This window comes from Leopardus geoffroyi, chromosome C3 (genome assembly GCF_018350155.1).
Source record: "Leopardus geoffroyi isolate Oge1 chromosome C3, O.geoffroyi_Oge1_pat1.0, whole genome shotgun sequence".
Taxonomy (NCBI): domain Eukaryota; kingdom Metazoa; phylum Chordata; class Mammalia; order Carnivora; family Felidae; genus Leopardus; species Leopardus geoffroyi.
In genome coordinates, this window is record NC_059338.1 from 129983834 (window position 1) to 130009901 (window position 26068).

General features: G+C 43.5%; 2 protein-coding genes across 6 annotated transcripts in view; one reads left to right on the top strand and one right to left on the bottom strand.

Annotated features, from left to right (window-relative positions):
* Positions 1–23932, bottom strand: part of GDAP1 (ganglioside induced differentiation associated protein 1) — a 47171-nt gene extending 23239 nt beyond the window's left edge. Inside the window, exons 1-3 of one of the 2 annotated variants that reach the window (XM_045454850.1) lie at positions 23700–23932; positions 23128–23339; positions 16661–16778 (exon numbers count right to left, since the gene is read on the bottom strand). In XM_045454850.1, coding sequence (XP_045310806.1) covers positions 16661–16702 — 42 coding nt within the window. In that variant the 5' untranslated portion in view covers positions 16703–16778; positions 23128–23339; positions 23700–23932. Of the gene's footprint in view, positions 1–16660; positions 16779–23127; positions 23340–23699 lie in introns of those variants that run through there. The other variant, XM_045454852.1, reaches the window with a different exon arrangement.
* A 98-nt stretch (positions 23933–24030) lies between these two features.
* JPH1 (junctophilin 1) overlaps positions 24031–26068 on the top strand; it is an 84816-nt gene continuing 82778 nt past the window's right edge. For all 4 annotated transcript variants that reach the window (XM_045454845.1, XM_045454847.1, XM_045454846.1 and 1 more), the window contains exon 1: positions 24031–24687. In XM_045454845.1, the coding sequence (XP_045310801.1) occupies positions 24309–24687 (379 nt within the window). In that variant the 5' untranslated portion in view covers positions 24031–24308. The remainder of the gene's footprint in view (positions 24688–26068) is intronic.

Here is a 26068-nt window from a genome sequence, read left to right on the forward strand (position 1 = left end):
TCTCAGACAACCACCCCCTACTTCCTTTTCATTCTTTTCACTGTGTTTAGGGAATAAGTAGATATGCATGCATCTATCAGCCCACTTTCAAACAATGAGCACTTTCTCTAGCACATCTTCCCAGCAGCACAACCATGAAACACAGTAAACACTGAGTGAATTGAATACTGCATTGGTGTTTAATACTAATAATACCTTCTAAACAAAAGGCACAATGTAGAATTTTTTTGCATTAAAGATCACAGACCACTTTCTTACAGTTTCATTTGATCCCCATCATAGCCTGTAAGGCAGCTACTGCCCCTAATTTATAATTGAGGAAATAAGGTTTAGCGACTGAGAGACTAGTCCAAAATCCTATAGTAAGTGAAAGAACTATAACTCAAATGTGACTTTTCTGACTACTCATCAAGGTATTATTTTCTACTACATTATGCTAGCTTTAAGCCAAAGTTGTGGACTTTCAAGCTTTACACTGCCTGTGATAGACTTTGAGGAAAATACAGTCACCTTCTTGAAGATTAGCCCCACAGTTACACATACTTCTATTAAAGCATAAACTGTCATATTAAATTACTGTTTACATATCTTCCTTCTGTGTTGCATTCTGAGCCTTGGTATCCCTAGGAACCCTAAATAGTGCTTGGTACATAAAAAAAATGCTCCAAACTGCTTTTTTAAAAATTTATTAAATATTCATTTACTTATTTTGAGAGAAAGAGCTAGGGAGGAGCAGAGAGAGAGGGAGATAACATCTCAAGCAGGCTCCACCCTGTCACAACAGAGCCTTACGCGGGCTCCGTCTCACGAATCACAAGACATGACCTGAGCCAAAATCAAGGGAGAGACTCAACCAACTGAGCCACCCAAGTGCCCCATCCAAACTGTTTTTTTCTTTTTTTTTTTTTTTCTTTTTTTTTTTCAACGTTTATTTATTTTTGGGACAGAGAGAGACAGAGCATGAACGGGGGAGGGGCAGAGAGAGAGGGAGACACAGAATCGGAAACAGGCTCCAGGCTCTGAGCCATCAGCCCAGAGCCCGACGTGGGGCTTGAACTCACGGACCGCAAGATCGTGACCTGGCTGAAGTCAGACACTCAACCGACTGCGCCACCCAGGCGCCCCAAACTGTTTTTTAATTAATAGAAAAAAAATACTAACTAGCCATCACTGCCACCACGAGCAGCAAATAATGACAACAAAAAATAATAATTAATAATAAATTGTAGCATGTTTGGTTTACTGCTCTAGAAATTCTGTGTAAAGCTAATTTTATTTGACAGAATTTGATATTTACAAATCTGGACTGTGGATCCTGACTCTGAACTCTGACTCTGAACTCATGACTCTAAAGTGAACTGCCTTTTATGTTAATATGTACTGAAGTTCTTTATTCATTTAAACATTTTAAAGAATGAAATGAAAGTGAATTTGATTAATGTTAGAAATAATAGATCACATAACCTCTCCGTGCCTGAGTCACCTGACCTATACAATTACGATAAAAATCCTCCAGATATTCTGGCTATGCAGATATAACCAGTTTGGGAAAAGTCCTTGTGCTAGACAGTTATAATATGTCCCTTTGGTGTCCTCTGCTTCAATCAAGTCTTGATTTATCATAAAGAACTGTCATGAAGGAATGATGTATATATTTATAAAAGTTACTATTATTCAAGGTCCTACCAGTCATCTATTTTGGCAGGTATTAGGTAATATACGTATATATGTGTGTGTGTGTGTGTGTGTGTGTGTATAGTATTTTAACGTATATCAACTAAGCCAGAGATCTTGAAACCTTTTGACAAATTGTTAATACTCTAGGTTTCTGTTTTTTAAAGTACTTTTATGAATGACCACAAGAGGTCTCTATTTTTTTAAGAATAGTCTTTTTTTTTTTTTTTTTTTTTTTTTTTTTTTTTTTGCTTTGCAAATTAGAAAACAGAAATGGTGGTATTCCCAGGAGAGTACACTTAACTACTTAAGCTATTTCATTCAAAATCAAATTTTCCAAAATCAGAAGAAAATCTTTTACTCATATGTAGAAAAACAGCATTGTCTCCACTTCCTCCTGATAATAGCAACCTTAATACTAAGCACCCAGAAGCTACTTCCCCTGCTCTGCTTTGACCCATGCCAGTTATCTGACCCATGTGAGTTGCATAGAATTTGTAATTCGTGTGAGCATAAGAAAAAAGGAGGGGAAGTCCTTATTTAGAAATTATTTTTGAGATTTTTTTTTTTCAAACGTGAATAAATCCTGTTGTCTAACATTCTCAATCATCTGCAGGACTCAAGGTATTATCTAATTGAATGGGCTAAGAGATGGCTCATGGAGTACACTGATTTGGTAAAAGAACTGCAATAATTCTGGCTAGTTGACCAGAGCTCTGATCGATGTGACTCCTGTACTTGATTTATCATAGTGGTTCTCAAAGTGTGAACCCCTGACAGACAGATCAACCTCACTTGGCAACTTGCTACACATTCTACTGAATCAGAAACTCTGGAGCAACTGGTGTTTTAAAAAGCCCTCCAGGGGGCGCCTGGGTGGCTCAGTCCGACTTCAGCTCAGGTCACCATCTCACGGTCCGTGAGTTCGAGCCCCGCGTCGGGCTCTGGGCTGATGGCTCAGAGCCTGGAGCCTGCTTCCGATTCTGTGTCTCCCTCTCTCTCTGACCCTCCCCCGTTCATGCTCTGTCTCTCTCTGTCTCAAAAATAAATAAACTTAAGAAAAAAAAATTTTTTTAAGCCCTCCAGGTTTCTCTGTTGCCGGTAGGGTTTAAGAACTACCAATTCAGTATAAAATTGATGAACGGTTCCAATTCTCCATCCCTGCTTTGCCCCATCTGTAAAATTTATAAAGAACAGGGTATGGAAGTCAAAAGCCTGACTTATGGTATCTGGGGAAAAAAGGCAAATAATTTGAAACTACTTCCACAAAACAGTCTGGTAAAACTATGGTGCCAAGTTACCAGTTATAGTTTATAGGCCCAAGATGCCAAGACACCTCCACCTTCCTCTCCAAAAATGCAGATTACCTACTGCAGGCTTCTGAGCAAAAGTCCCAATGACCTTAGAATAGCCCAAACTTGCTTCTGAAACTCTAAAATGTTGCCTCTGGTCTTTCTTGCATCCCAGAGCAAATAATCATATTCAATACCAAGTGCAACTTGTTAATTCAGGAGGCTCTAGCTGTGAGGTCACTGTAGACTTATAATAATTTGATTAATTTTCTAGTCCCTCAAAGAATGGCTACTAATGTTAATGCACTAAGTTCTTTATTTTTGAGTAGAGAACTCACTTTGAGCCATATTTCTGGTGGAAAAAATTTGACGTATCTGTTCACCCTCTCATCTATCTCATCTATCTCTGTGATGAATGGTATACACTTCAGAATAAACACATGAATATGGACTAATATATACTTTGAAGAAAGATGTATTTGTCTTACATGGTTGCTAATATTTTTTGGAGTGTTTACTGTGTGCCAGGAACTGTTTCAAGCACTTACGTGTAGATTGTATTTAACACTTGCAAAATCCCTTAAGACAGGGAGAAATATCATCCCCATTTTGTAGATGAGGATATTGAGACATAGACAGGTCACAAAATTTCCCAAACCCACACTATTAACCCCAGAAGTCTGGTCTAGAGATCATGTTCATGCCACTACAAGATGCAGCCTCAGTATATGAGGGACAACCAAAGTGTCATCAGCTCTGATTTCTCTAGCCTCATATGCAAATATTACCTATTCCTTCAGTCACCAACTGTTTTAGCTCAGGAATTTTTTGTCCAGGATTGTTTAGAGTTCATAGAAAACAATGGGGAATAACAGGACAGAAAAACTATGCTCTTAAAACTAAACACTTATTACAAATTTCTACCAACACTCCTCTAATAGTATCTAATATCTTTCAAAAGTTTACAAAGTGCCTTAAAAACAGTATTCATTTGATTTTCCCAACAATCCCCCTTTTAGAGATAAGGAATCAGCACTGAGATACGACGCATACCACCTCACTGATCATTGGTAGAGCAGGAACTAAAGGCTTCCAGCTCTAAATCCTATGCACATCCTATGCCACCCCACATCTTCCAAGAGGTTCCCCACTTGCCTCAGCCAAGATACAGGCCAACTCAAGAGCCCTCCATTATTATACCACAGTCTGACTTCGGTCCATTTCTTGACTGTCCAATGAAGGATTTGGACACAGCAATCCCATATCTATCATGGGATCCTCTCATTGTATGGGTGTGGTGCCTGCATTTATACTTCACTGTATAACTTGTCCACTTTAATTTAGTGCCACCCCCCACTGCAGACCACAGCATAGCAGTTAAGAGCTCGGACTCTGAAGTCAGAGCAGGAAACAAATCCTTGCTCCACTGCTCACCAGCTATGTGATCATGGGCATAGCTTCCTCACTCATAAACCAGGAAAAACAATCATATCACTTTCATTGGGATAGATTGAGGATTAATTGTGACTTATAAAATGTTAAGTATTTAACACAATTTTTTGCATAGGATATATAAGAATTAGAATAGTGATAGGATGGTAAAAGTAACTGGTATTTTTTTAACACGCTGGGTAAATGTTACCTCTCCAGTCAGAGGAGTTTCGCTGCCACATTGGCTGAAACGTGGAACTTCATTTTTGGCAATTCTCTCTAATAATTTCATGTAAATTTTAGCTATTTACACTTCACAAATACGTATTAAAACATCAGCATTAGGTGGAAATTAAATATTTCCAATGAAAGAAATAACAATAAAATACTTAGGTACTACGCATAGATCTACACAAGTTCATTTCTAGACTTGATGCTAGCCACTGGAGTAGATCACTAGAAGAACATTTTGATGATTGTATTAATCATATTAGGCAAACAGCAATTATAATATGAAGGTAAGAGAGGTCAAGGAGAAAAAAAGGAGTCGCTTCCCAGTGTGCTTAACTAGCATTTGGATAATATCACTAATGTTTCTTTCATTAATGACAATAATAAAAAGGTCTATTTATAAATGTTTGTAGCTCTAAAAGCCTCTAGGATACTCAGACACAATCTTAGAAAAAGCATATTCCCTACAAGATACTTACAGCTTGGCTCTGAAATTACATCTTTGTATTAGTTATCCTTCCTAAAGTTAAGAGTTTTCTTACCAATTTACAATGTGCTTGTGTACTGTTTACCCTTTCACAGCAGAATGCCATTCTCTCAGTGGAAAGTGACTTTTTCTCCCCATTTCCCAATAAGTGCCTCAGGTAGCCTTCCCAAACACCTTATCATTCTCTTTTTATGTTTAAAGGAATCTTTCCAGGGATGTAAGATCATTCAGCGCTTATCTTTGTAATTCAAATTAGAATATTCAATAATACGTTGGAATTTATTTTTCCAATACCCTCGCTTTTGTGTTCTTTCAGTCACTAAATAATAAGTGGAGAAGTTAATTTATGCCTACACTGTCTCTGGCCACATGAGAAAAATGGCATAAAAACTCAGAGACATAAGCTTTAAAGAAAGAAAATGCTAATGTTGCAAGGATTGCTCTAAGTAAGATTTTGCTTTGTTAATGTATAAATAGGACAAGATAAGGTTCTGGGCAGCAGCGTATCCTGGGCACCAAATAGTCGTCTATGTTCCTTTGGCACCAACTCCAACACAATGGAATGACTTTCTTCTTAACCACCCAATGTCACCAGGGATGCTGGGAGAACAAACATAAGAGCTAATGCTACAGAAACGACTTCATTTATCTTGTTGATCTTAACAAGATCCTAAAGAAGCATAAGATAATAGTGACAATAGAATAAAGTGCGGAATCTTACATGGAGATAGCAAAGTCTAAAGCAGCATTTGCTTTAATTTTTACATGCCTTTTTTTTTTTTCAGATAAAAGCAATATTCTGGTTCATAGAGAAAAGATTAATTTAAATCCTAAGCATATAACTGAGACGAATGACAGCATGGAATTGAATCTGTACTTGTTAAAGCTGCGTGAGAGAAATGGGTGACGTGACCACAACGAACCTGTTTACAACAACTCCCTAAGTGACATTGGGGACTGGTTGGGGAGACCAGTGAGCCTCACAGAGAAAAGGAGCTTGGCTTTAGAAGGAATTACATCCTTTTAGGGCATGGCAGTTCAATAGAAAGAAAAAAAAAAAAACTGGTCAAATTCAGGTGATACTTTGGGTTCCAAAAAGATGCGTATGTCAACTTTTCAGCCTAAAAGACTAGTGTTCCATGCAAGTTCTGCAAACGTAAAAGCACAGTTTTGCCAATTCCAAGTGGCAAAACGATATGAAGATGGTAAGATCACAAGCACTCGGAAAAATGACCATACAGTATGTGACACTGAAATACACACAAAGTGGGACACTGAAATACACACGAAGATGAAGCGCCACGAGTCCCAGAAATGTCTAGAGCCCAGAAACTTGGTCTGGAGAGGAGACTTGAGTAGCTTTAGAGGGAGGGAGACGCCCCTTCCTCCCAGACTTTCCCAGAGCGAAGGTGCTGATTCCGTACAATGAAGTAGCTGAAATCCGATGGGCCCTCCTCAAGTAACCGATGACCAACAAGAGCCCTCTTTTTCACCTTCCTCGTTACACAGGTGCCTTGATGGCTGTGGCAGCTGCAGATAACAGCAAGTTCTCAGGCAGACGTGCAAGGAAGTTCACGGCTCAGCTCTCAAGAGTCCTGAGCCAGCTGTCCTAAAAGCTGATTTAGAACTTAGTCCCCTGGGGCCAGAAGGCTGCAGGGCCCCGTCTAGCTCTGTGGTGGGTTCTGTGCCCTCTCGTGTCGTGTGCTAAATCACAGCTCCAAAATCAAGCCTCTCAGTCAGCATCAGCTTTTGTACATGTCTCCTCCCAACTCCTGAGCCAGCCCCCCATCGCCAGGAGGCCTGCTTGGTGCCGCAAATGTGATCCTGTCTGTCGTTTCGGCCTCAGCAGAAGAGCGACATGACCATATTTATTGCTGTTGCTATTCTGGGGCCCGGATGACGTTTTTCTCCCCTTGTGGCTGAGCACTGCCCGTTCATCTTTCACCACTCCCTCCAAGTCTGCTAAGGCTAAAACCAGGGATACAAATAGACTCTATCAGGAGGAGAGTTATAATGAGAAGTTCTTAAGTATTCCCAGTCTATTTGCTTTAACGCTATGGCTTTAAAAGCTTTAAATTCTGTAGTCCTAAGTTTTACATGTGTACCGTTTGCATCTCACTGTTATCATAAACTGCTGTTGGTGGTAACTTTGCTCAGGAAAGAAAACTTTGCAAAGCCGGAGTGGGGGGGTGGGGGCGGGGATGGAGGGAAACCTGACTGATAAACACAATTTGGAAATTTGGCAAATGTTGAGTTTTCCACTGCTGTCTGTTGGGAATGTCCAAATGTTACCAGAGCACTTGAAGACCTCACTTGGTTCCATCCCTTCACTCCTCGTTACTAAGACACTCCCCTCTTGGGACAGGGAAGGGACCAAATGACAAGCCGCAGAAATTCCTATTAAGGATACAATGATACAGGGCACAGGTGACAGCTCCTGGAAAGTAACTATATACAGATTTTCTAAATGAAGAACGTGGACACATAAATAACTAATTACCACATGCATTACTCCATGCACCAGAAGTGAGTGGCTCTGACTTTACCACTGGTCATTTCCCAGTCCGTCAGGTCTTCAGCAAAGCTCATAATCCGTCCACGTTAGTGCTCACCTTGGCTGATCATCTGCACTTGGCAATAACCACATCTCTAGCTTTGCTAACAGGACTCTTTAGGTTTCACGTGCCCTGACACAAATCACATTGGTAATGGACACAGAAGCAGAAAGCGTGGGGGGAAGCAGTGGGGTGCAGGGGTGACACGTGTGCCTGTGTGGGCTAGGAACCAGCCACCTGGGTTTGAAGCCCTGCTCAATCAAGGCCCCGCTGGGGGACCTCTTTAAGCTTCCATTTCCTCTATAAAAATCAGGATGATAATAGTAGCCCCTCAGGGGTGGTTGTAAGAATTAAATGAGAAAACTATATGGAAACACAGGAAGATTAAAAGGCTGAGAACGGAAGCCTTGTTTTTTCATTTTAGGGCAGAGAAATTTAACCTCACTCTAGCACATTGTGGTTGTCCTTCCGCCTGGGCTTCTTAAAATGACAATACGCAGGAGTTGTGCTCCAGATTCTGATGTTTCTGGCTGCCAGCCGGGGAAATACCTTTTTAATGTCCAGGGTAGTATTTAAAGTGTACTATCAGCTGGCACTTGGATAATTTTCACCTGGACAGTTCATAAATTACAGAACAATTTAAATAGAGGCCCTTAAAACAAGACCTGATTCTTAGTGTTAAAGTGATATAAATATATATCACATATGCAGCCTTTTGTGCCCTGATTTATGTTTTTGTCTTTACTCCCTCTTTTCAGTTGCATATTTCTGCATTCATTTCCACTGATGGTGGAATAACTAAATACGAGACCCATTTCCACCCATTTCCTCTTAATTTTGTCCCTTTCCTGGTAATTCAGGCACCTGCCATATAATACAAATCTCTCTGAGGTAAATACTCATTCTCCATTATCCCTCTCTCTGGTGGTGCGCATGGGGGCAGGGAATGGGTCTAGTGTTCTGGTGCCTTCGTTTTCGCCTGACCTCAAGAAAAGGGACATCTGACTTGACAATCGGCCTCTTGTCCTCACTGGCCTCCCTGAGGTATCTTGTCCAGGTGGATCCTTGGAACTTGAGCTCTGGCCTTGCTGCATGTGCTGGAGGGTTTATGTCTGAGGTCATGCATGGCCGGTCCCTCCAGCATGGCCAGGCGTAGTCAGCGTGTGGCGGTCTCCCCTCCCCAGCGCGGACTCAATCTTGGCTCTAACTAATCGTCTGGAATTCAACCACATCTTCCATCCAGTCCCTGCCCTTGTGTCATCTACCCCACTGCTGATGGATGGGAAGACTTGTGACAACTTGCAACAGTAAACTTTAGTTGACATTCCACATATATCAACCTGATCAATTTACTACTACATCATCTTCTGCCTTGTCAGGAAATGCACATTTATTTTACCGGCTCTTCTTTGCATTTGGAAAATTATACAAACTGTTGAGTGCTCAGTTTTACAGTCCCCACTCACATTTCTTTGAAAGCTGTTCTTTATGTGCCTGAGGACAGAGCTAAGCTTTCCCAGGACCCTTAATATTTTCTTCCCACACTCCAATGGATGGGTTTGTGTACCTGACTTGGGAAGCTAGTGCTAGAAGCCTTTTCACCCACAAGGCCAGGGAGGCAGAGACCTCTGGATTGCCTCTTTCTGATCTTGTCTTCCTTGCCGTAAACAGGAACCACGGGCACTTGTTGATGACACCCCAGTTGGTCTCTCCTTAGGCTCAAAACTTAATGATCCCTCTTGACTCCACCAAACCTTGGATTCCAAAGATCCCTTTGGAGACTGTTAAAAGAAACAGTTCATCCTGTCCCCATGGCTCTGTGAGAAGGAATGGTTTCCTCTAGGAAGACTCTGGGAATAACCCACTCTCATATAGAACTGTCTTCCAAACAGAAGTCTACATGCCCATGGGAGTTAACCCATGTATTCTAAGGGGTCTAGTAATTCCAGATTTTTCCATCTCCATGGACTGTTGCTGATCTTGTATTAACGTTTAGGCTAACTTTGGCACTGAGTCTTTCTACTTTGTTTATGACTAATGAGAAGAGAGGCAGACCTAGTTGTAAATGATGCACTTCTACCAAGCAATAGTCAAATGGCATGCCAGGACACCGTACAAAGAAAGGCTTCCTAATAGATCCCATACAGGAGTCCTCAAAGGCATCACCATGTGCTAATTCAGAGAAGCTATGTCTCTGTGGGCATGGCTATAATTTTTTTAAAATGTAAGCATTAGTTTCAATTCATCAAAACATCACCTGTCACATTAAATTCAGGTTGTTAATTTCAGTATCGCTTTCAACTTATGTTGTAAATAAACTAAGCATACAGAAGTATACTTTGTGGTTTACATATTTAAGTATACATGTATGCAATGATCACACATTCAAATAAAAATAAAATTATTTAAACCACCATGGGAGGAAGATCTGGATAAATTTTTTTTTTTCCTTCCAAAGCTATTTGTACATCTCTCAAGATTGAAAAACACCGTTCTCTAGAAGAGGGGGTCACATCTTGCTTCAGGGTGTGTATCAGAATGAACAAGGAGAGGTTGGCATTTAGCACTAATTTCGTATTTTTCTTTCCAGCACTACCCTTCTTCCTCTTTTTTTTTCTCTGCCTTACCTCCAACTATGGCATAAGTGACAAAACAGTCATCATTTCTTACTGACCTCTTAGAATAAGATCACAAATATGCCCTCATTCCTGCCTCCCTCCCCACTATCATCTCTCACCAAGATCCTCTCCTTTGCTCAGTGAGCCTCAGCATATTTTCCCACTTCAGTTCCTTCTATGTGCCAAGCTCTGTTCTACCTCACAGTTATTTCCTCTTCTCCAGCTGATCTCCTATGTATTTTCCAGGCTATTTCCTACTCGTTCTTCAGAGCTTAGCTTAAATGTCACTTTGTTAGAGAAGCATCTGAGCAGTATCTATTGGTATGATGGATGGGTAGATGGGTGGGGAGGCCTTTCCTGACCCTGCAATCTAAATGAAAGTATTGCTTGACATTCCTTTCCATAGCATTACTTTTTCTTCTATATTACAGCGATTTTCAATGATATATTAACTTACTATCTATCCACACCCCCCTCAGTGGACTGTACATTACATGATTATTACATGTAATGTAATTAAATATATATTACATAATATATATTATATATATATAGTATATATACTACATGATATATATATAACATATATGTAGTAAATGAACAGAAGGAAAACCTGAAGACTACATTCACAGGAGTAAAGTAACTGAAAACACTTTAATGTCTTTTAAATAATGATGACATTAACATGGGACAATCTAAAGAATGATAAATTTTGAGGAAAATGATAAATTTTGGCCTTTGAGGTGAAAAAGAACCACAAACTAAAATCGCCCTTGCATACAGCCAGCCCCCTGAGACTCTAATCAAAGAAAAAATATACACATTATAGCCAGTGTGAAAGTGACTATAAAGACTACAGATTTTTTTTAGTAAAATTCAGTTAGCAATTGGGCAGAATGGCTCTTAAGATATGTATGATTCAGTCTTCTCTAAACCATTTGCTCATAATAGATTTTTTTTTCACTTAACGGATATAATTATTTTTTTTAAATCTAGAAGACGTGGTCCCAGGTTCATTTGGACACATTTTCTTCCCATGTGTTTAACCCTAAGCCCCTCCTATCTCAACACTGCTCTAAACTCCCAAGAGTGACAGAAAACCCAGCTAATCCAGGTACCAATAATCAGTAGCAGGGGGCAGGCCAGTGTGCCCAGTTGCCACAGTGCCCAGCTAGTCCAAGGCCACATGACACTTGCCAGGTAATTCTAAACTGTCTGGAAACCTCAGGAGCTGGGGCTCGAGGTCCTTTGCTGTGTGGTAACCCTCAGGTCTTCCCATCTTAGCCCAGACTCTGTGCCCTGCTGCTTCAAGATGGATGAAGGAGACAGTCCTCTCAAAGCCAGTGATCACTAAAGATAGCATAACTCCCTGAGTCAATGCTCCAGAGATGTTAGGGAAAGGAATGGAGATTGTCCCTGGCCACCAACTGATTTGGTCTAGAGTATTCAGATTTTTGTTAAGGTCTAGATTGCAAGGCCACCCCAGTAATGGCTTGTTTTCTTTTGTAAGTATTCACTGTCTGCTGTGCATTTATCCTTAGGAGACAGGCTCTTACATAGTACTTTTGAATTTTGCTTTTAAAATGATGGGAGAATATTATTTGTAATATCAAAGCATTCTGAAAGAGAATCCATGCAAGAAAGATGAACTAATATTAGGATCACTGGTGTCAGGCAACACTGAATTTGTTTTATCAATTTATGGACCATAAGGTAGTCCACATGGAGGGACTGCCTGCCCTACAATGTTTCCCTGAAGAACACTCTGATTCCTGAGCCCCAACTGAAACCCACTAAATCAGAATTCACCATGGGAGACACTTGGGCATGTGTATTATTTCACAAGTAACCCCTGGTGATTGTCATGAGGGGAGTTTTGGAAATTGCCCTACATAAGTGATTCTTCATCAGGGAAATACATTAGGATCATGGCGATGCTCTCAGAATGTATGTGATGAGATTTCGCTAGGGGAGGGGGGAACCTGAACAAGCATCTTTTGAAAATGTTCACCAAGAGATTCGAACCTGCACTTTGGTGAAGTATCAGTCCTAAAGGAATATTTCATATGGATCTGAGGTGTGGAAATGAGGCATAATTTAGCCTAGGCTGTAACACAGAAGAAAAAACACGGTGGTGCCTACTTCCTCCTAGAAGTAGAAAACTTTTCAGACCACCAAACACAGCAGGAATGATACACCAGTATACAGCTGGAGGTTTCTAAATGTCCACTCTGCCACAGCCAGGCAAACAACCTATGAATTTTTCAATCAGTTGGTGAGTCAGAAATCACTCATGCCATCTGGACTACCCAGTCTTTTTCCATTTGGGACGCTGTTTTTGAGGGTCATAAAATTCATTAGGTCCACTCACTACTATACACATTACTGTGTCATATGCCAACCAGCAGTCTATGCAATCATGTATAAAGTACTGACTTTTAAAATAACATGCTAAGATGCAAAATTGATTACAATTATCAATAGGTAGTACAATTTCAAGGTTCAAATTAAAAGCAAATCAAAATGCTCTTCAGGGAGCACTGGCACCCGCTTCCCTTTATTTTTCTCTGTATCTTTACAGGTTTTTACATACATACAAATAAAAATACAGCCATGTTACACACACTATACTGTACCTTGTTTTTTGCATTTAATAGATCTTAGGGAGTTTTCCGTATCATTTCATAGAGAACTTTATTCTTTTTTTCAAAAAATGCTTATTTTTGAGAGGGAGAGAGACAGAGAGACAGAGAGAGCACACACACAATTAGGGGAGGGGCAGAGAAAGAGGGAGAGAAAGAATCCCAAGCAGGCTCCGTTCTCTCAGTGCAGAGCCTGACGCAGGGCTCGATCTCACAACCGACCCTCAAAGATCATGACCTGAGCAGAAATCAAGAGTCACTTAACTGACTGAGCCACCCAGGAGCCCCTAGGGAGCTCTCTTCTTAAGGGAAAGCTTAGAAAAGGGGAGTTAATGGGACAAATAGGAGCCCTGTAGTAGGTCCACAGTAGCAGTAGACTGTAGTAGGTCTTGGGGCTGTGAATGATTATCTTCTCCCTTTCCTCTAACCATTCTAAATTCCCCTCACCTACCTTAGCAGCAGGTTCTAGTGGTTTACCTGGTGGTGTGACCTAAACTTTCATTCCTAGAGGGTCTGAATCTTGGTAAACCATGCGTTTCTCATACCAGGGATGCTGAATGTGTGCATCCATAGTCATAAAGGGTCAGTGGAGAACCAGAAAGCACCCAATGGACCACCTGTGTTCCACATATCTTCCCTACTGTCCCCATTATAGTAAAGCCTCTTCCTCCTCAAAACTTGCAGTTAAACAGGACTCTCATTTTGTCCTCTTACAAAAGTACTTCCCTACTAGACACCCTGCAAAGCCCAGACTTATAGGGACAGGAAGAACAAAGACCATGAACAGGTCATTGGACATGAGGTTGAGTGAGGTACACTTGCTTCCACCTCTTAGTTCCCAGGCCTATGGGTTCTTCCTACTGAGCATAGTGCTACACAGAAGCTGATTTAGTGAATATACTGCATCCTGAAGGGCACCACTCCACCTTTGCAGATCACTACCAGCAAACTGGAACTTGAGCTGTGCCTTTAGACCATTCCATCACTCTGTGAGGCTAGCTCCTCATAGACAATAGAGGTATGCAGTATCTAATATGTAATGCAGCATGTAGTAAGACCAATGGATCCCATGGTCAGGGCTCATTTTAGGATCTCGTTCACTCTGAAGTAGGTCCCCTGGTCACTCGTGACGTGCGAAATTCCATGCCTGTGATCAGGTATTCTGTAAGTTCCTGGCTAGTGGTGATACTGGTTGAGGTTCTGTGAGCAGAATAGGTAAACCCATACCCAGAAGAGAGTCTCTCTCTAGAGAGGATAAACCACTGGCTCTTCCAGGCTGGAAGGGGCTCAATATATAGTCAACTCGGCACCAAGCAAATTATTGGTATTCTCAAGAACTAGTCTCTGTTGCTGACAGGTTGGACATTCAGAGGCAAAAGTAGGTAAATTGGCCTTGATAAGCCTGAGTCCTTCTTGGCGGGCCCACGTATAACCTCCATCTCTGCCACTGAGGCCACTAAATTCATATGTCCCTTGTTCCAGATCTGGGGTGGTTGATAAGGAAGAGGGCTGACATCAACTGGCTGAGTACTTTTGTCTGCTTGGGTTTTCAGTGCTTCTCCCATGGAAGGCATTGGTATGCAACACCAAACTCTTTACATTTCCTGTCCATTCCCATGTGTTCATTTCCACGTCTCTATCCTAAACTTCCATGTCTCCAATCTTTCAGTCTCTTTCCTTCCAGGCCTCTGACTAGATGCCCAGGCTGTTGGCCATTACCCAGAAGTCTACATGCATTCCTACCTCAGACCACTTTTCCTTCCACACAAAATAGATGACCATGTTTACCACTCACAACTCTGCCCCTCTGAAAGATTCTCCCTCTCTAGAGACTTTCAAGACTACTCCTGAGTGCAGCCTCCATTCATTTTCAGCTTCACCCGCATACTGAGCCTGTCCATCTATAAACCAAATGCAGGCTTTTCTTCCTTTTTCAGCTAGTTGTATAGAACCCCAATCTTCCCACAGGTGAGAGTTAGGGAAGGGGTCCCAGTGCAACACTACAGATATGGGGGTCTGGGCAACCTGTTCTGGTAACTTACTCATGCCCCCTGCTTCCACTCAGCTTGACTCTATACATACCGTATCCAACTTACAGTATACTACTTTGACCCCTTCTGATTTTTGTTTTGGCAGGCTCCACAAGACCCAGTTTATAATGGGAAATTCTAGATGACTGGTCCCTTGGTGTCCTATGATCAAGCATTCCTTTTCTACCAAGGTCAAGCAACTTACCAGGAACTGTTTCTCAAAAGATAAACAATTCTAGGGGCTCTTAGGTGGCTCATCAGTTAAGTGTCCAGCTCTTGATTTCGGGTCAGGTGATCTCAAGGTTCGTGAGATCAAGCCCCGTGTTGGGCTCTGTGCTGACAGCATGGAGCCCGCTTATGATTTTCTCTCTCCCTCTGCCCCTCTCCCCACAAAATAAATAAACTTTTTTTTTTTTTTTAAAGAAAGACAGACAATTCTCTTTTGCAGATGATATAGCCTTGCCTCAGATCCCCCACGGACCTGCATTGTGATTCTTCCACTGGGGCTTGCCATGATCTCCCTACTGTATCTTTTCTCACCACTGACACCAAACACCAACACGAAAGGATCTGCCTGATCGTATGGCCCAAGAGGCAGGGGTGCCTGCATTACAGCTTGGGCCTTCTGCAAAACTCTTCCCTGCTCTGAGCCCTCTCCAAGATGGTAGCTTTCCTCCGTGTCACTCAGCACATAGGCTGCAGCAGTTTGCAAGTGTGATCTGTGTTGCTTCCAGGGCCCAAGAGGGCTACCTTTCTGGATAAGAAGGCATAAGATACAGCAGTTTGCCTTTTGTTTTGGAGGGGGCATCCTGGGAAGAATGTGGCCTTGATGTGACCACCACAGCAGATCTGAAGTTGCACCAGCTAGAGGCTGTCTGATAAGTACCCTCCTCACTGCAGGGTCTCTCTAAGGGACATCTGAGTGCTGCTCTCCATGGCCACCCCACAGAGTGTTTCTACTTCTCAGTAAGCTTTACCAAGTGCTTGCCATGGGAAAGTAATAAGTAAAACGCCAGCGATGACAAAAATGCTAGGACATGTTTAAGGAAAGGAAGAGGAATTTAAGCTTTATCTGGAACACAGCACCTGAAGAATCCAACAAGGCTTCGAAGTGTGCATGTTGAGGTGAGCTGTGGATCAGGACAGCAAAAGTTGGCAAGGATAAAACATTCTCCTGTGTCATTCAGTTAGAAGACAGCCTTTTCTATTATTGGCTATTATTTCAAATTCCATTCCAGAGCTCTTCATTCCCCAATTGTAACTTACCTTTCTTTTTGCTGCCTAATAATTGATTTTTTTTTCTCTCCTTCAGCTATCAGGCATCTACCAGCTACTTACCTTTAGTTGTGCCTTCAGCAAATTGTGTGCCTCCCTTCTTTATTCAATTCATTATAAAAGGGTTATCTCATCAATTTTCAAAACTTTTAACATCTTAATACCAACACTCCCATGAGCACCGGGTGTTGTACGAAGTGTTGAATCACTATATTGTACACTGGACACTAACACTACACTGTGTATTAACTAACTATATTTTAAGTAAAAATCGAAAAAATGCCAGCACTTCCAAATATGTTTTTATATTCCTTTGCCACCCCCAATGTGTGCTATTTCCAATATCCAGTTGCCTCAACATCTTCCTATTTTCAGAATAAAGCACTGTGACTTTCCAGGTAGCACAAGAGAAATGAACTTATCACCTTATGTCTGCAGATTCCAGGAGGCCTCCTCTTGCTCACCATCGCAGGCGTGGGTTCCCTTCACTCCCTCCCTCTGTAGGGCAGCTCTTCACACAAGAAGGTCATCCTGTATAGATGTCTGCAAGAGAGCCCCTTCTATTTTACCCACAGAGCGAAACAATATGCATGTGATTCCTACAAACAGCTTCAGGTACCGTAGCCCACAAAAATCACTCTGTCCTCTGAGCTCCTAGGACACTTGGCATCTATTTGCTGCTTGTAGTTGCCTCCCTTGTCCCTTTATTACTTTTCTTTTTAGATCTTCTGCCTCTAAAGAGATGTTTTATACCCTTAGGAGCAAGAGCTGAGCCTTCTACTTCTCTGCGTCTCCAAACCTAACCCACTACTCATATATACATGTACATATCTGCACACATATGCACATAAACACAGACACACGTACATTTTATGTTTGGCTTCATTCAGGTACTGGGTCTTTGGTACAGACCTGCAGTCCACACGGTGTCTTCAAGCTTACTGCCTGTTTTAAGTCTCCCTTTAGTCTGTTTTCATCTTTGTCACTGTGAGAACTTTCCTGAAACCTTTTGTAAGCCTTATCATTGGACACGTACACTAAGTCCACGTGGATCTCTGCCCATTAGGAAGAGCAGGCAGAGAGCCACAAGGGACAAGTCATGGGAAGAAACCAAAGCAGTGCCCTTAAGACTTAAATAAGGCTCAGCTGGTGTTTTTATACCTGGATTAGACTATTTCTAAATTAGACCCTTAGCCCCTAGGGCAGGATTGCCTAGTTGGATAAGATAACCCAATAAGTATCAAGCAATTATACAAAATTCTGCTACCAAGAAGCTAATGCTTAGAACACAAAAGACAGCCTAAAATTAAGGAGACTAGAAAGGGATAAGAAGAACATACAGGGGATGAGACAGCCACAGTGGTGGGAGAGGTACAGAGCGAGCAGAGGCGAGAGATGCGGGTTTTTCAGAAGCTGAGGGAGAGAACTGCTCACAAGTATCAAATTCACAGCTGCCACTAGTGGGATAGAAATGGAAGAGCTGCCATTATATCTGTCAGCTAGGAGGTCCCTAATGGTGAGATTAGCTTCATTAGACTCATGAGGACAGAACCCAAATCAAGAGGCCTGCGAATGAGAGCTGGGATACGTGAATGTATATATGAACATATATGATACTTGAATATGTATGTTTTATGAATGTAATAGACTTTCAAGGAGGTCAGCAGTTTCAAGAAGAACAAACATAGAGCACTTGAGGTGAACCAGGAAATTCAGACTGTTTTTACATGGAGGACACATGAGCATGTTTGTTGGACAGAAGAAAAGAAATTACAGCATATTCAAATGAGAGGAGGAATTGACCCAGAACAAGGAAAAGAAAAGGGATATCTTTTCCTCTGGGACAGAGTAAGTGGGAAAAGGAAGAAAATGAGAACCAATGTTAAGTTTCAAAGAGAGGAAAAAGAGGGAAGATGTTCCCAAGTTAGCCCTTCTCCTCTGTGAGGGAAAAGAAAGGCCCCTGTTCAACGGGAAGCAGCTGGGGCTGAGAGGGGAGCAGGTGACAGGCATCTGGAAGTTTCCTGGGAAGAGATCTGCTGTGTGTGTGGAAAGACTGACATTTGCCATGGCAATGGCATTCAGTACATGATGTGATTGTCTCCAGAAGGGGCTTCCTAAGAGCCGGGGATGAGATTGGGGATTGGGCAGGCACCAGGAGATCACTGTGTAAAGCACAGTGTGGTAGAAATCATTCACCAGGGCCTTCAGGCAGGGTAGAGAAGGGCTAGGAGGACATGTAGTACATGAAAGGAGTAAAGACTGGTTAGTCAAGGGCTTGTTCACTGTGTGGAAAAGACCAGACAGTATTGTCAAAGAGTAGGATTGTAAACTTCCAGCTTTCAAGCTGGCCTACGTCACAAAGTAAGGTCCAGACTGTGTCTGATGATACATTAGGATAAAGGTCATGATGCTGAGAAAGACAATGGACTATGAGGCAGGACAAAGCTGCTAAGGACAATGACAGGGAACAGTGTGTGGGGTGAAGAGGGCATGAGCCACCAGTCCTGGATGAACATGGGGCAGTGACCTAGAGAAGATGGAGCCAAGTTAAGAACTATTTACTTATTGGGGCGCCTGGGTGGCGCAGTCGGTTAAGCGTCCGACTTCAGCCAGGTCACGATCTCGCGGTCCGTGAGTTCGAGCCCCGCGTCAGGCTCTGGGCTGATGGCTCAGAGCCTGGAGCCTGTTTCCGATTCTGTGTCTCCCTCTCTCTCTGCCCCTCCCCCGTTCATGCTCTGTCTCTCTCTGTCCCAAAAATAAATAAACGTTGGAAAAAAAATTAAAAAAAAAAAAAAAAAAAGAATTATTTACTTATTGACTAATTTATTTCTAGTTTTTGACCTGCATTACCCAACTGTCTACTGAACATCTCCCCTGGGATATATTTCTGAATCTCTTTCTCCTTAACAAACCTATCTTCCCACCTCTGTAATTTACTCTTCTTTCTCCATTTCTCTATTATTTCTTTAAATGTTTGTTTATTTTTGAGAGAGAGAGCACAAGCAGGGGAGTGGCAGAGAGCAAGGGAGACATAGAATCTGAAGCAGGCTCCAGGATCTGAGGTGTCAGCACAGAACCCGATGTCGAGGGGGCTCTCATGAACCGCAAGATGACAACCTGAGCCCAAGTCAGCCACTTAACCCACTGAGCCACCCAGGTGCCCCTTTCCTCCATTTCTTTGATTTTATACAGTAGCATCACCATTCATCTGTCCAGCTAGTCTAAAATATAAGAAACAAACATCACCTTCACCAGCCCTTCCTGCTCTCCACCCAGCCACTTCCTTCCCTCATTTGAAAGCTCTCATCCTTGCTCCAGTGAAGGATGGTAATTAAGAGAACCATGTCTGAGGTGCCTGGGTGGCTCAGCCAGTTGAGCATTTGGCTCAGGACATAATCTCATGGCTCAGAGATCAAGCCCCACGTCAGGTTCCATGCTGAGTGTAGAGCCTGTTTGGGATTTTCTCTCTCTCTCTCTCTCTCTCTCTCTCTCTCTCTCTCTCTCCATTCCCTGCCCCTCTCCCCAGCTTGCTCATACTCTCTCTCAAATGAGAGAGAGAGAGAGAGAGAGAGAGAGAGAGAGAGAACGAACTACCTCTAGAGTCAGACAGACCTGGTTTGAATCCCAGCTGGACCATTTCTACCCAGAATGATCTCGGGCACATAAATGTCTTAAACTTTATTTTCTTCTTCTGTAAAAAAAAATTATACCACTAATATTAATCACATGGGTATTATGTTATTATGAGATTTAAATGAATTAATGCATGTAAAGAACTTAGCACTGCATCTGGCACTTAGTATTTGCCTTCAAAGTTTTGAAGACCATTAATTTTGGAATTTTCTTCCCCTTTTGATATCAAGTTGTCTGCAGAGCTTATAACCATATTTCTTAACTTTTGTATCTATTCCACACAACATTAAATTTTTATGAATGCTGTATTACAAATGTGATAATGATACTCAGTTTGATTTATTTACCTAATGCAGTAATTTTAATTGCATGTGATTTTTTTACACACGTTGAAGCAACAAACACACTTTAGACCATACACACCTACAGATTAGACTTTGTCATTTGTAAATATTTACCAAGAATTTCAACAATTAATTCCAGTATGTAAATAAAATGGGGTCCCCAATACATTTTTAAGCACATCTTCATCATAAAGTATTAAATTCTAAACAAAACGTCCTCACCAACAGGTTGTCACTAGACATTCACACTCAAAATGGCTTACATTTTGTTACAATTTTTTTTTTTTTTAGAATAGAAGCCTGTAATAGTTGAATTTTGAGCATGGAGAAAAAGAAACTGCTAGAGTGGTTGTTGGCCCCTGGGCTTTGATGGCCTCCCCCATCCCACCTGTCAAACCAACATTCACATTCTCTTCTTACTAATCCCTTCTTAAAGCTAAATTCAACTCCCCCTTATCCAGGGCAAAGGTTCAGAGTGAGAGGGAAAATAAGGACATTACTAACCCCAACTAGTGAACTGCAACATTATTCCACTGCTTACTATATGCAATGCCCTCACTGTCAGCACCTCTTCCTTCTCCTACTTCTCTTTCCCAGTCTTCTCCAACCATTGAACCTGAACACTTCCATTAACAAACACATCAGTGTGACTGGGGAAACATTCCATTGTGATGGCAGCAGGTAAGTGGAAGCATGGCTTAAATGGTTACTGTGCCAAAGTTGTTCTTTTGAATTTTGAACCAAAAATTCAATACTAATTTCCTCCCATGAAGAGAGCTAATGGCAGACTCAGGTTAGGATTATAATTACTTGAAATGGAATACCACATATCTGGTGGTGGATTATCTCTTTTAATGAAGATTCCTTCCAAAGAAGACATCTATTACGGACAGCAAGAGATAAAGAGACAAATGGCCTTGTCTCTTATCTTCCCCTAATCTCCATATTCTATCCAGATATGTGTGCATCATCATCCTCTGTCCACCCACCACAGATGGAGTAGACATCCGTCACAGAAGCCAGAAACTTGCTCAGTGAGAGTTAATTTCAGAAAAATCCATCATTTGCATGAGAGCTCATTAGGAAAAGTTTTTTTTTAAAAGTGTTTCTGGGGGCGCCTGGGTGACTCAGTCGGTTAAGCGTCCGACTTCAGCCAGGTCACGATCTCGCGGTCCGTGAGTTCGAGCCCCGCGTCGGGCTCTGGGCTGATGGCTCAGAGCCTGGAGCCTGCTTCCGATTCTGTGTCTCCCTCTCTCTCTGCCCCTCCCCCGTTCATGTTCTGTCTCTCTCTGTCTCAAAAATAAATAAATGTTAAAAAAATTTAAAAAAAAAAGTGTTTCTGGGGTGCCTGGGTGGCTCAGTTGATCAAGCGTCCGACTTTGGCTCAGGTCATGATCTCACGGTTCGTGGGTTCAAGCCCCACATTGGGCTCTGTGCTGACAGCTTGGAGACTGGACCCTGCTTCAGATTCTGTGTCTCCCTCTCTGCCCCTTTCCTACTGTGCGCGCGCACGGCTCCCTCTCTCTCCCTCTCAAAAATAAACATTAAAAAAAAATTTTTTTTAAAGTGTTTCCACCATGCTTGCAAACAAAAACTTAGCCGTGAGATGTTCATATATGGATTCTAACACAAACGGGTGTGTTATTTTTTAAACAATAAAAAGGAGGGGCGCCTGGGTGGCGCAGTCGGTTAAGCGTCCGACTTCAGCCAGGTCACGATCTCGCGGTCCGGGAGTTCGAGCCCCGCGTCGGGCTCTGGGCTGATGGCTCAGAGCCTGGAGCCTGTTTCCGATTCTGTGTCTCCCTCTCTCTCTGCCCCTCCCCCGTTCATGCTCTGTCTCTCTCTGTCCCAAAAATAAATAAACGTTGAAAAAAAAAATTTTAAACAATAAAAAGGCAAAAGGACAAAAGTTACTTCATGAGAAAAAAAGTTTAAAAAGAAGAAAAAGGTGTTGACTTGAGTAACTACACTGTTTTTCACATCAAATAGAACCCCACAATAGATGGCAATGTGCGTCTCTATGCTAGATCCTGATCGTGGTGTACCCCATAACAGAGAAATGGAATTATGGCTCAGCTGCAAAGTCCTGGGCCCTTGTTTTCCCAGTGGCCTAAATCAATCCCTAGTCCAGGACAAGATGCTGAGCAAGACGCGTAATTATTCCAGGCCACTAGGGTAAGCACTATTCCGGGCGACTCTGCAGGCGGTGCCGTGGATGAGGATTTCTAATTCTCTTTGGTGATTTCGTTCTGTGTAAACTGAGATTTTTCTTTCAGTATTTCAGCCAGATAAGCAGGAAAGGCCAGCTCCAATCCTGAGATAGAGCCAATCAAGGTCAATTTCTGTTCCTTTCCTGTGTAGTTTAATCTATTTTTCTCCTGCTCCCTTACCCTGACACCCTGACATCAGATCATTTTTATCTGATTATCAAATACCTACTGAGAGAAACTTTGGCAGCCTCTGGTGCTCCCCCAGTCATCCAAAAGCCTCTCAGCCTAGGAATATCATGAATACTCTGCAAAGCAGTGTCCTTGAGAGGCCAACCTAAGACTCCAGGTGATGAACCACAGAGAGGTGTCTCCCATAAATATTTTGAGGGTGAGGTTGAGATTAATGCCTGCTTTCACCAGAGACAATACTAACTTATTCAACTTGCCTTTTACCAAATCTCTAATTCTTGGTTTTGCACTATACCACAACATACTCAGTTATTATCTAACATAGAGAGGGGCAAACAAATCTTGTCATTCCCATTAGGCAGATAGTGACACAGAGGTTTGCAAGTTCAAAAGAGTTGCCTAAAGTGAATTCAACAAAGCAGTGTTGTAGCTGGAAAGTAGATCAGCTGACACCTGTCCCCAGTTTTTTAGGTCACAGGCTTTTTGTAAGTTTAGATTAAGCACTGTCTTACTTACCATATTCCTCCTTGAGATCTTCTATTTACTTTGGTAAACTGTGGATACCGGTGGAGAGGTACCAGGTGTACATTCCAGATACTTACACAATATTCAAAGACTGCTCTGTCTGCCTGTTGGGTACATAGCTCCTGACTGAAGAATTTGTAAGGTTGTCAGAAGAACAAATGAGGTATTAGGGGCTCTGATGTGAAAGGAAATAGCTCATACCCCTGGAAAGACAGATGAAAAACATCCTCTTCGTTATTACAAATAAAAAGCTAATCTATTTAGTCTGCGCCTTTTCAAATTTCATTGCTCCCCCCGCCCAGTATCTTCATTAAATAAATGCAAACACATGTGCTTAGAAATGGGTAGGTGTAAAAGAACATTCTGCACAATTATATCTAGGCTGCCGGAGATTTATATCACATGCATACATCTATCTAGGAGCTGTTAATTCACGATGACAGCTGAGCATGACAAATGCAACAGTACACAAGTTGGAATGCCGAAAAAATGCAACTACAAACCCCATGCAGACAAACACGCATACAGGAGTTTTCCCTCAACGCACACGTGGTCGCACTTACAGGAGCTTAACCACTTTGATAAACCCCAAACACAAACACAGGAGGCTCCGCCGCCCGCGAGCTGCCCCCACACATGCAGCCGCGCCTTCGTCTACCGGCAGGGATTCTCGCGCGTCCCTGGGTACACTCGCCCCCCACCGGCATCCCACTGCGCGAACACACGCGCGCCAACCGATCCCCGCGCTCGCCCGCCCGCCGGGGAAGCGTTGGCTCCCGGGGCTGGGGGCAGGGCCGGGTGGGGCCGGAGCGCCGCGGGGCCGGGCCTCGGCTCCCGGGGAGGGGACGAGGGGCGGGCGCGGGGAGGCGCCCGGCTCACGTGGGCGGGCGGGAGCAGCTGAAGGTCCGCTCCGGAGCCTGGGCTGTCCTCTCGCGCGCGGCGCTGGCCGGGGCGGCGGCGGGGAAGGAGGAGGAGGAAGGCGGCGGTGGCGGCGGCGAAAGAAGAGGGGAGGACGGGGGCGGCGTCGGACTGGAGCCGAGCGGCGGCGCGAGCTGCCCGGGGCGCTGTCGTGAGCTCGCCCGCCGGGCCCCCATCCCCGAGCTACACCCTGCCGTGCCCAGCTCTGCCCGCGTCCGTGCCCCCGCGGGGAGCGCGCCGGGGCTGCCCCCCGAATGACGGGCGGAAGGTTCGACTTCGACGATGGCGGCACCTACTGCGGCGGCTGGGAGGAGGGCAAGGCGCACGGGCATGGCATCTGCACGGGGCCCAAGGGCCAGGGCGAGTACTCGGGCTCCTGGTCGCACGGCTTCGAGGTGGCTGGAGGCTACACCTGGCCCAGCGGCAACACCTACCAGGGCTACTGGGCGCAGGGCAAGCGGCACGGGCTGGGGGTGGAGACGAAGGGCAAGTGGATGTACCGGGGGGAGTGGTCACATGGTTTCAAGGGGCGCTACGGGGTCCGGCAGAGCCTGTGCACCCCCGCTCGCTACGAGGGTACCTGGAGTAACGGGCTGCAGGACGGGTACGGCGTGGAGACCTACGGGGACGGAGGTGAGCAGCGTCGCAGGCGGCTCGGCTGCTCCGTGAGCTGGTGCGGTGGGCTTTGCCCAGGCTGCGGGGAAGCGGGGAGGACGAGAGGCGCACGTGTCCGGAAACCCGCCAAAACACCTGGGAAAGCCTCCCACCCACCTCCCGCGCCAGCGTGGAGACGCGACTAGTGCGCGGGGGTTTGATCTGCCCTGGTTCTTGGAACGGGCTGTGTGTCCACACTCGGGGGGAGCAAGGCGTGAATATACCTGGCCGGCGCCAGCGCTGCACTGCCACCAGGAGGGAGCGCCGCCCGGGTGGGTTGGGCTGGAGAGAGGACGCTGTCACTTGAGCCCGTCACATTACGTTCCTGATCCCTCCCTCTCCCGGCCGGGTTTGAAAACGCCACTCCTGTGGAGTTAGAGCGAACGCCCTGGGCTTGTGAGCCTGGCGGTCGGTGCTGACCGCTCCCCGGATTGGTTTCACGTGGAGTCGTATTTCGCTTCTGGTCCTCTCGTAGCCTAAAGATAGAAAACAGAACCCCATAACTAGGATGTAGGGGAATTGTGCCTTATTTGGAGTGCATTTGGAAATATCCTAGCTATGGAAGTGGAGAGGCCACCTGATGCAGGTGGGGCTCAGAGGGTGTGGGTTTTTCTTCCTAGTTTTCATTGGTTCCTTAAAGTAGTGGCTTTCAATCAAAAGAATGGTTGGTAGTCATTGTTGACCTGGAGAGCTTTGGGCAAATTACTAGGAAAATGTCTCAGAAAGGAACGAGGAAGCCTCCGTTTTAAGAAATATATTAGAAAGCTCTGGTCCTGCAGTTGCTAAGTTAGCCACTTTACTCCAGAGAGTGGCAATATGGAACCACCAAATTGCACTAAGTTGTATGACCTCAACATGCTGGCTATGCACAAAATCACCTTATTTTAATATTTAACAGTATTTGCAAAATGAATTGTGTAGAGGCAGAGTCCTTTTTTTTTTTTAATTACAAAAAGTATACATTACCGAAACAGGTGCAAAACCTGATGAATTTCCTTGTGCAATAAGTGGAGAAGGATGAATGGGTTATACTTTGGCAAATACATTTTCTGGTAATAAACATAATCATAGTTAATTGAAAAGGGTTATAGGAGGCAGTGTCAGCTTCGTAATTATGCAGCTCAGAGCTGAAGGGTATGAAAAGGATCCAATTAAAAGTTTCTCCAGCCCACTGCAACCTCAGTTAGGCCACTACTTATATAAAAGCTTATACAATTTGTACACTTCAGTTACTCAGAACACTTGGGCTGTATTTCAGATGCAAAACAGTACAATGGTAGAATTCGATAAAACGGACATCTTTCCATCCCACAGTATAAATAAAGGATATGGTTCTCATGGATTAAAGGAGGGGGGGAAC